Below are 11,131 nucleotides of genomic sequence, written 5' to 3' on the forward strand. Positions count from 1 at the left end.
AAAGGAACAGGCGAGAGACTAAACCGCGAAGAGGGGTTGGCGTTTCTATTCGGAAGGGGGTTGGTTCTGGCGTCTCGTTACAGCGGTTGGCTGTCGGAAGCGCGGATGATGCGGCGGGAAAGAGGGCGCAAAACCCCCGAGGGGGTTGAAGCCGGTCTCGCCGTGTTTTTCGCCGATTGAATCAATTAAAGAGGAAAAACTCCCGGGGTAAAATATTCGAGACGTGTCCTGACCGTCGTGCACAGGTCGCATATACATGCGTTGCTCGTTCGTTTGTACCGATCGAGAGATCGACGGCACACTACCTTTTGGATTGTCAGGTATCGAGGAATCGGGTTTTTCGTGATTTGTGCGAGCTAAGATTTTGATGTAGAAAGCATGCGCTGATGCCTGCAATTTTTAACAAGCCATTTGTCTTTCGAAAGTTATAAATATATCAATTAAGGATATATGTGTTTTAATTAAATATATATTTTTTTTTTTTTCATACTTTTACCCCAAATAAATATCGCAGTCTGTAATGCAATATTTATTTGTTGTAGAATTTAATTGCGTCGGTTATATAAATATATAATGACGTATATGTGTTGTTACTGAACTAAATAAATAAAAGTGCATAAAAAATAGCATGTACTTCCTTTCTTGTGGATAATTTTTTTTTCTCCGCAAAGTTAAAATTTACTACAATAAAGCCCAATTTGCATTAAAACTTGAAATATTATACAATGAATTTCCATATCCACAATATTTAGTTTCAAAATAACTACAGCATCCCAATAAAATACTCGTATTAAAATTACATTTGCTTATTTATAAATAAACGACGTGTAATTTAATATTGCGCTTACAATTAGAATTATTATATTATTTTCTGTCGAAAAAAATTATATATTCTCCGCACAAAACAAAGTATTTTTATAAGCAACACAAGGGGTACTTGAACGACGCGAGAAATTTGTTTGCGCAAGGTGTTTCGTGTTCGCTTTGTAACGCGATCAGGATAAGAAGCGCGCATATGTAGTCGTCGTAAGAACTAAGAAATGAGAGAAGAGGAGCGAGAAACACACGGAGGCATAGTGTCAGGCAACAGGCTCTAATCTCTTAATTACCAGAGAATAGGCTCGCACCGCGTGCTAAAGACGATGTGGGGATTACCGGTAATAGTATTCCCGTAAGTCCACCATCCGGCTTGTTTGTTAAATAATATCATCGCTACCCGTAACAAAATAGATTTGCGTGATGTCCTTTTATTCGATCTGTCGACTCGCATAATTAAAAATGATGCCAGATTATGTGAAATTATTAAAAAAATTTAACAATGTAAATATAAATTATATAATAATCTTGTAAGCATGAAATGTCAGAATTTTTTCAGAAGAGTCATTTTTGATTTAAAACAATATTAAAGAAAAATAATATTTTATTGCAAAAATAATTTGAGAAACGTTTTATTTAATAATAAATTTTATAAATTATAAAAATATTTCTTTTAATTTTGTGCGTTATTTTTTATCGAGCATCTTTGAGAAATTGAATCGAGAAATCCATTTGCATCTGTTATATTTACTTGTTAAGCGCTTGTACAAAGAAACATATAAGTATCATTGGATTTCAAGATTACGTTCGACTATCAGCTTTGACATTTTGCAAACAGCCGCAGAGAGAAATGACAATTCAGCAGATATCGGAAACGTCCGACGGATTCCTAATTGACAGTCTCGCAGTGTGGAGCCACGATTCGCCGACACGTCAGTTGATCTGCAATCGTAAGCGCAAAATAAAATAGGACAAGCGGAAGTGCGACAAAATTTATTGGAAGAATAGAAACGATACAGGTATTCGATAATTTTCACTTTTCTCGGAATTTTTTTGATTTATACGAATACAATTTTTCTAAATAGAGATGTCAAAGCATTTAGAATTAATAGTTTTTCTAAAAATAGAAAATGGAAGAATAGAAACGATACAGGTATTCGATAATTTTCACTTTTCTCGGAATTTTTTTGATTCATACAAATACAATTTTTCTAAATAGAGATGTCAAAGCATTTAGAATAATATAGTTTTTCTAAAAATAGAAAATTTTTTCTTTCTATTTTTTAAAGTTTAGTCTTTACATCATAAAAGGATTGCTAATAAACATCGGGGTTTATTAATGTTAATAGATTTCTGCTTATACATGTATATGTAAAATAAAATAACACAAAATTTGCCACGAAATACATAATTTTAATATCAATAACAACTCTCCCAATATATATAGATTTCAACAAAATACAATTTTGCATTTATTTGAGACATAATATCACAGCGAGTACAAAGTCGAGTATCTCATTGAAAAGTGGACACGTGTTTAATGAGCTATTGAAACTCGCGAGTTAGTGTCATGGAAATCTCGCATATATATTGTTTAATGCGTGTATGTTGCGCCTATATGTATTAAGAAGATCAAAATATTTCGAATCAAAAACAGCAAAATTACAAAAATTAATAATTAATATTAATATTATTTTGTATAAATTACAGAAGAGTCATTTTTTATTTAAAACACTATTAAAGAAAAATAATATTTTATTGCAAACATAATTTAATGTATCTTATACTATTCTTAAGTGTGTGTTTAAAAATGTTACACTGAAACGTTTTATTTAATAATAAAATTTATTTTAATTCAAAATAAAACAAAAATTATTGTCATATACAGGGTGTCCGGTAACTAACGGACCAATGATTACAAATGGATTCTTTGGTCAATTTGGGAACGATTTTTCCTCAGCGAAAATGTCGAAAAAGATCATCATTTTTTACAACTTTCCAATATTTGTCATTATGTATCTTTATAACTAAGCCTCAAATTAAAATTTTATTATAGTAAACTCTACCTGAAATTAACTGAAGAATGTAATTATGTTAGACTTTTAACTCCACAACGTTTAGTTTTCAAAAAACCCATTTTTTTCAATCGCTTATAACTCGAAAATTATTGACTTCTCAACATTTTTGCTAAGGAAAAATCGTCTCCAAATTGGCCAGAGAATCCGCCCTTAATCATTGGTCCGTTAGTTACCGGACACCCTGTATACATATAAATATTGAAATGTCATCAAATAAAGGGACATTAAACCCTGCTGTTTCATAACAGTAGAAACAGGTTTTTAGGAATAAAAGACTTCTTCCTTACACCTTGCAATTCAATGATGAAAGTTCGATTTTTTGCGATATTAATATTGCAAATTTAAATCGCTCAAAATGTAAATTAATATTAATATTGCGAATAATTGATTACAGAAAACTCTATGATTATAATGGCTTTTTGTAATATATATATATGGACCATTACAATATTTTTATGAAATCCTAAAAAAATATCTTTTAAGTTCATTATATTTTAAAGAAATATCCTAATGTTAAACACAATAACAAATAATCAGACAATGACTTTTATTGCATGTACCGCAATTTTTTCTGTATAAACAGATTCATTGGAAAACACTTCCTGCAATAAACGTTAGTGGTTTCGACAAAGGCTTTCTTTAAAAATAATGGTTATTTGCTTGTCCAAATAAAATTAGAAACACAAGGACATTTTCGAGAGGAAAGAAATATAACTGTATTGTATAGTTATAGTATTCTGGTTCAACAGTACAATAAACTTGGTAAATTGACAAATCCTGTTTTTCTATTGTCGCGTGCTAAGCAATTGAACCATTACTAAAATATTACATTTTAAATCGACATTTCCTGAGTTTCCAAAGAGTCGATGATCTGTTGATGGGTAAAAGTTCTCCTTAACTTTCCAATTTATTGTCACGTATCGTATTTCCCTGTCTGCAACTGCGGTCGACTCTAGATCAGAAATGTTTGCGGTAAGATGGTTAAGCTGGGCGCGCGCGGAAGGAAGGATTATCTTAATCCTTCGCACATATTGGTAGCAGATCTCAATAAATAGTCAAAGATTTCATTATGTAAAAGAGAAACATATACATATATTGCTTATTTCAAGTGTATATAAATATATGCTTTTTATTTTTTTTTCTTTTTCTTTAATATAAAGATTAATAAAAGAGAGAGAGAGAGAGAGAGAGATGCATTCATCATTCATAATACAAAAAATACATGTAAATATGTTATTATAATACGCAATTCGAATTATTAACAAATTTTTTATTGATAAAATTATAATTTAAATTTAATTGGATCATAATGATATAAATTACTTGTAATGTGATAATAAATCGACATTTATGTTATGACGTGGCTTAAGAAGGAAACCTTCCTCTCTTCTCTCTTTACTCATGTTATTGCCTAACTCGTTGATTTTATACGGTATCGCTAGTGGTCCATGCATATGTAAAGATTTCTCGCAGAGGCTTCGCTGTGCTCGCGAGAGCTCAGCATAGGGGTGCCAAGGGGCTTCCTTCGTTTCTAACATCTGTTTTATATAACCGTTTTATGTCACATCCGGCCCTTTGCCGATGATCCGTTCTGCGTGTGTGACGTACAGACTGTTTTATATAAATTCTTAACTTGATTAGCATATATAAAACAACCGAGCCAATCTATAAAGTCGCTCGCGCAAAACTGAATATCGAAAAATGATTAATAATAATATTATTGATTAATAAGTATCGCATCTTTGATGTATAAAAATATTAGTAATTATTATTTAGTTAATTATTATTTAGGTGTATGTAACGAGATTATGCGACAAAGTAGAACAAGCGATTTATCTTTTGCGGGTTCTCAAGCAATTACATGCTGAAAAATAAATCATAATAATAAAATAAAAATGAGTAAATCTTGTGCGTGTAGACAAATATAATCACACAATATATAATTATTAATAATTTCGTATATAATATAATTATTTCGTAATTAATTACAATTATTATAAAATAATATTATTATAGTATATTTAACACTTCTATTCCGCAATATAGATTATATAATGCTACGAAGCATTACAACAAAATTAAAAGAATTATATTCTATTAAACTTTGCATTATTTGTAAGAATACAAAAATATTTTTGCACATTTACTGGAGTAAAAATAAAATATTTTTACACACACACACACACATTCTGTCTCTCTTTTTCTCATTTTCTCTCTTTCTCTTTCTATTTTGACACTTTTACATAATAATTTATACGGAAACTGACTAGGTAGTCCGTCCAAGATAATAAAGCAGCAGGATACATAATGTGCAAAACTTTCTTCGACCAGATTTTAGAATTTTATGCAGAAAAGCGATTCCCATTTTATGGCGTGTGCCAGAGTCACTCCCTATCAATAGGTAGCATTTCTAGGCTTTTGTTACAATTTTTTTCTAAAAACTTTTGTTCTTTACAGCTAGGATCCTACCTGGGTCTCCAAAATTATGGTTACCTTTTTAAAACGATCTAAATATGTATCCTTAATAAGTTTGTTTTGACATCTGCTTAGCGCTACGTTATACTTTATTGATGGTTTTGAAAATATAGCTACCTATTTTTTGCATTGTTTGCAGAGATACTTATATAAAATATAAAATATTCGAGAGAAATGCCACCGCGCAACATGCTAAGCAAATACAGCTTTTAAGAAGAATTATAAATTACATACATATATCGAGATGTAAATATAAAAAAAAAAACTCGATAAGTAATTTGATCAAAAATCATTATTTATTGTAAAAAAATGCAAAAAATTATTTTAAAAAATATTTTTCAGTTGATTTGCACGATATAACTCTTATGAAATGAATAAAGACTGGACCACTCTGTAATATATTTAATATGTATTTGATTTATCGCGATAATGTAATAAAATTATAAAGTAAACAACTTCGATACAAAACTCATATATTTATATATAACCAGTAAAATCGTGTAATTGTTAAGATTCCTAAATTTATGATCTAACAGTATAATTTGATATACTATATAACATATTACTTATCGATGACGCAAATTTGATATCTTGTACATATATGTGTATTTGAAGTAACTATCACTATTGGACGCAAATCCAATTTCTATTGTTATAGCTCGAGAGACTATATACGAATTTTTAGTGTAATTTTAAAGGTGTTTATCATGTAAAATGCTAATGTAGCGAACCACGCACGGATAACAGGAAATTGCAAAAGTGCAAGCGAAGAACTTCTATTATAAACCATCTTTGTTTGCACTCGAAGTCACAAAATAACGGATCCTATATCCAGCCACTCCTTCCAAACAATGATTAAAAAAATAAGAAATAAAAGGCCCGTCGCAAACGCTCGCCGGACAGTCGCAAAACAATTCCGACATTATCCAGATCAATCGCAATTATAATTTTCACGCAGTCATAAACGACATATTGAGTGAACGTATAATTCAATCACATTAAGTGTAAGCTACTTAATTTATTCGATAAACTTTTGAGTAAAATATAAAAATCCACGCGATCTCTAAGATCCTTAAATCTTCATTTCAATACTGGAAATAAAGCATCCAACGAAGCATAATACTACGTATAAATGACATTTTTAGACAAAACTACAAAATTGCGATCGAGATAATTCGACAATCAATGGATCAACTTATAAAATTTGCAATCTCGTAAAAAACCCAACGCTAATAAAAAATATGGAAGTTAGTAACCTCTATTAAAAACTACGAACGGTGGTCGTATAAGAATAACATAAAACCCATCAAAAACACTAAGACAAAAAATACCTCCGTAAAACAAAGAAAAAAATAAGGGTGAATGATTTTATTACCAGCTATTTTGTTGTGCATGTTTGTTGAATTTTCAAAACTATCAGTAAAAACTTTTCTTCTAAAGTTGTGGTAGCAAACTGGAACTGTTATCCTAATTTACCGCACACGCGACGATTGTAAAAGTGTTTACGAAAAACTAAATAAGCGCATCGCCATAAGAGTACAATAAGAAGACTCGAACCGAACAACACAGTAGCTACTTTTTTGCCTTCTATAAAGTTATATGACAGTCCATCGTGGCAGCCTGAAGTCCTTTGAAAAAAGGCTTGTACTAGCTTTATGATTTACAAGGTACACAATCACTCCTGCTCAGACTCGATCATAAATCCTACTTCGAGGAAGCATTATTTTCCTTTCTATTTATTTAATTTAAAATTCTATTTCATTGTTATATTAATAAGAAATCTACTTAATCTTAGTCTCGATACGAAATAGTTTGCATTTGAGTACAACGAATAACGCTACTGTATTATTCAAAACTATGACGCAATCTTTGACTGTGATATAATTTAATTATCATTATCAATATAATATAATTATCAAATATAAGCTCAAGGAAGGTGTCAACGAGAATGAAACTGCAGTTTATGACTGTCCACGCAATAAAAATACACGAAACTGATCTTCCAGAATAAAATTAAATAAGTATTTTATTATTTCAAAAAAAAATTTCAATAAAAATTACTATTGTTAACTTTTTATAAAACCAGAAATACTGGCTTTTTTTAATAAAGTAATTAACAAATCTGACAATAAGTAACTAAATTTGACAATTGTCTTGCTTTTGAAATAATTGAGATAATATTGACAACAATAATTAGATATATTTAAGATAAATAATAATAAAAAATATTTCTTTTTTATTTTTAATCTTCCTTTCCAACTCTATATAAGGATATCAAAAAATTGTCACAATATTGCGCATACATGTAAATTTTCTTTTTTAAATATTTAATTATGTTTCTGTTTATTATATATAAAATTTGATTCAATTAATAATTATCTTACTTGTATAATAGTAAATTGGAAAAGATCTCATATATATAAATACAAATAAATTAGGTACGAAAAAGGACTAATAAGAGTCAAGCGCAGATTCGACGCAACAAACTTGTTTATAAATTCTTTTTTAATTTTCAGAACATTTCAATTTTCTTTCTTTAGATTATTTTCAGCAGATTGACTTACATTTAGACCTTAGGTATATATATATATATATATAAACAATACAAAATAATACACAATGGTTATAACGATACTTTACAATCCTCAGTACTGTGTATAGTTGAGAGGTGAGAACGTAAGTCGATTTCTCATTAGTCTTATTTTTCTCTGCAAATTAACATACATCTTTTCAACAATACATCGTTTCATTAAATATATAGCATCTTTTAGATATAATTTATATTATCGCAGAATTAATATTCAACAATTAAAATGAATGTGTCACAAAACATGAACGAAACAATCATCAACGAATTCTTTAAAATGGTACTTCGGACAGAGCTTTGCGATGAAACGATTAACGTGCTTTGTGTAGAAGATAAAAACTCCAACATCGTAATGGGAACCAATTTTTTAAGTAATTTCTTCAAAGTGAAAATTGTCTATACAATTTTATCTAAAATTGATAAGAAATTGTCGATGCAAATTGCTAATATTGTCATCAAATCAGAGCCTAAAAACGGCATGCAGTTGACAATGGTTCGCGAGCAGAATATGTTTATACGCGAATTAACGATGCTAAAGGAAACTCTGCCAAAGATCGAGAAGCTCGTGCATAAGCAATTAGGACCGAAACTGTGGTTCGGATCGTCAGAATGCAGAATTCTCGTTATGGAGAATCTATCAGAAAAAGGATTCATTATGAAGGATCGGCAAAAAGGACTGTCAATGGCGCATTGTCTTCTTGTGATTGAGCAATTAGCCAAATTGCATGCCGGTTCCGTAGCATTACACGAAAAGGTAAATATATATATGCGAAATAAAGTGCATCGAATTATATAACATAATAATTTAATCTTAAAATAACATAAAATATTTATAGAATCCAATTACTCATGCATAAAAATTCCTAATTTTGTTGAGCTCTCATTTATAAAAAAAAATTTACTTTGTTTTATATATATACATGTATAAAATAACAGAATTAAAAAACTATAGAATAATACATATTTTTCATAAGCAGACTATTTTGTATAATCGGTAATTTTATTATAATCAATTTGTTATAATTATAATATGTTTTATTCGACTTGGAATATAAGAAAATCAAAATGCGAGGTCGATAAATATTTAAATAATCGAAGCTTAAACGATACTTTGCAGGAACCTAAGTTGATCGAGTCATTTAAAACTGGCGGAATTTTATCTGCGACTTGTCCGGAGAGTTATATGCGATTGTTGGAAGTGTCTTTATTAAATATGAGCAAAGCGATTCAAGGTTGGGCTGATCAGAAGTATAATGCACGTATTGCAACTAAATTAGATAAATTGGCCAAGACGATTAGAGATAGATGTGCGGTCGTGTACAAATACGAACCTAATGAATTTTGTGTTCTAAATCATGGTGATTGTTGGACTAACAATATAATGTTCCAAGAAAACGATAATGGAAAAGTCAGTAAAGTTTTAATGGTAATGTTCTTTTTTATCAAAAATAAGTTTTTATTAGTTTGTTTAAAACATAATGAAAACTCTAAATTTTTTGCACAAAATGAGACAAATTTGGATAGAAATTAATTTTCTGAATAAATATTTACAGGTCGACTATCAAATGTCCGTTTACTCATCTCCAGCTATTGATTTGCATTATTTTTTAAATATCTGTCCGCAAACCGAAATAAAAAATGAGAATGATGATTTCTTATTAAATTTATACTTGAAAACTTTGACGAATACAATGACTTCGATAGGCTGTACTACGAAAGCGCCTACGATGAAAAATTTAAAGGCAGCCCTGCATAAGAGACGAATATACGCTGTGTTTGCAGGTGTTGTACTTGCCTTTAGAATGATGGCAGATGTAAAAGACACTGAAGATTTCGAGACCGTGCTGAAGCAATTGCAAGGAGAGACGAAAATGGACGTATTTAAAAATCCAGATGCTGTAATATTAGCTCAAAAGATAATTCCTATTATGGATCAAAGACATTATTTCGATTAATGTAATATATTCAATTATTTTTAACATATGTAATTTTTTCTTTTCTATATGTTGTTTTACTATATGTTAATAACTATTTTGATAAACATCTATTTTTTATCTGCATTAAACAAAGGATAAATGTAGCATATATGTAGCATGAAATGTTTAAATTTTAAGGACATAACATCTTTTATTTTCTTGCGTATTCATGTGTTGTAAATAATAAGTGTGTCGGGTTTTAATTATTTTCCTTCTCATCTGTTAACATCGATTTGCATCGTTGAAATTTGAATTCCAGGATACGTTAATTTATCAAAATTCTTATTAATTCTCTCAACATATGCATTCTGTCTACCAACTAGAATGTAACACAATTTGAAGATATTAGCGACGCATATTATATATAAAATATATAAATATACTATATGTATTATATGTATAGTAGTTGTATACAATATACATTACATTAAATTTTTTTAACGATTTTGTCAAAAATTATTTTAGCCTTATTCCTTCTGTTGTCAAGATTTTAATTAATTTTTGTATCTATAATATATAATAAATATAATAAAAAATATATAACACATATATTTTATGCGCAAAATTTTGACACGACAAAAAGTCACGCACAAGCATGATAAACAGGAATCAACATTCAAAAGATTTATGTTAAAAAACAGGATAGCATCGTAACATTTCAATAGCAAATTGATATATCGTAGGCAAGAAAACATTGTTTTGGAAAACGCTCAAAAATTGCCTTCAATATAACCTACATTATGCGAATGAAAAGATTGTGTTGTGGCAAATCTGACGAGGGTGACATGTTTGGACTGACTTTTGAACATTCTTGTTCTTTCACAACGGGAATCTTGATCTCTCAAGATTTCTTTGGTCTATATTTTTTTTCCATTGTATTTTTATCTATTTCGACCTTCCCATATTTTTTTCCATTATATTTTTATCTATTTAGACCTTCCCATATGAGAATAGAAAATTTATTTGCAATAATAACTAACATTATATAATAACCGCTGTAAATCACTGCTAAAAGGGCAAAATCGAACAATTCAGTAGACATCTTGAGGCACCTTTCTACACAGTAAAAGAGACTAATAGTAACAATAGGAGAAGAAAAAGAGTACTGCACAGTAGGGGATAATTGTAACGCTGGTATTCGGGTTACATTCGATGGATCGATGTTGGATGCAGGTCTGTAAGTCCCACAGCTTAGCTAT

At 29.7% G+C, this 11,131-nt stretch overlaps 1 protein-coding gene across 6 annotated transcripts; it reads left to right on the forward strand.

The window, feature by feature from the left end:
• Window positions 1–6,284: 6,284 nt before the first annotated feature.
• LOC114940725 (uncharacterized) lies at window positions 6,285–10,373 on the forward strand. 6 transcript variants are annotated; one of them, XM_029315472.2, is made up of 5 exons: window positions 6,285–7,036; window positions 7,886–8,045; window positions 8,131–8,710; window positions 9,074–9,382; window positions 9,510–10,373. In XM_029315472.2, exons 3-5 carry the CDS (start codon window positions 8,183–8,185, stop codon window positions 9,909–9,911), a joined length of 1,239 nt encoding a protein of 412 aa, XP_029171305.2. In that variant the 5' UTR covers window positions 6,285–7,036; window positions 7,886–8,045; window positions 8,131–8,182; the 3' UTR covers window positions 9,912–10,373. The 6 variants fall into 6 exon arrangements, with proteins under 6 accessions (XP_029171305.2, XP_029171302.2, XP_029171306.2 ...); XM_029315469.2 differs by having other exon boundaries at window positions 8,162–8,710; XM_029315473.2 differs by having other exon boundaries at window positions 7,886–8,037; window positions 8,162–8,710.
• The last annotated feature ends 758 nt before the right edge of the window (window positions 10,374–11,131 follow it).

The sequence above is a fragment of the Nylanderia fulva genome, unplaced genomic scaffold (genome assembly GCF_048542155.1).
Source record: "Nylanderia fulva isolate GAGA-0341 unplaced genomic scaffold, ASM4854215v1 Scaffold25, whole genome shotgun sequence".
NCBI classification, from domain to species: domain Eukaryota; kingdom Metazoa; phylum Arthropoda; class Insecta; order Hymenoptera; family Formicidae; genus Nylanderia; species Nylanderia fulva.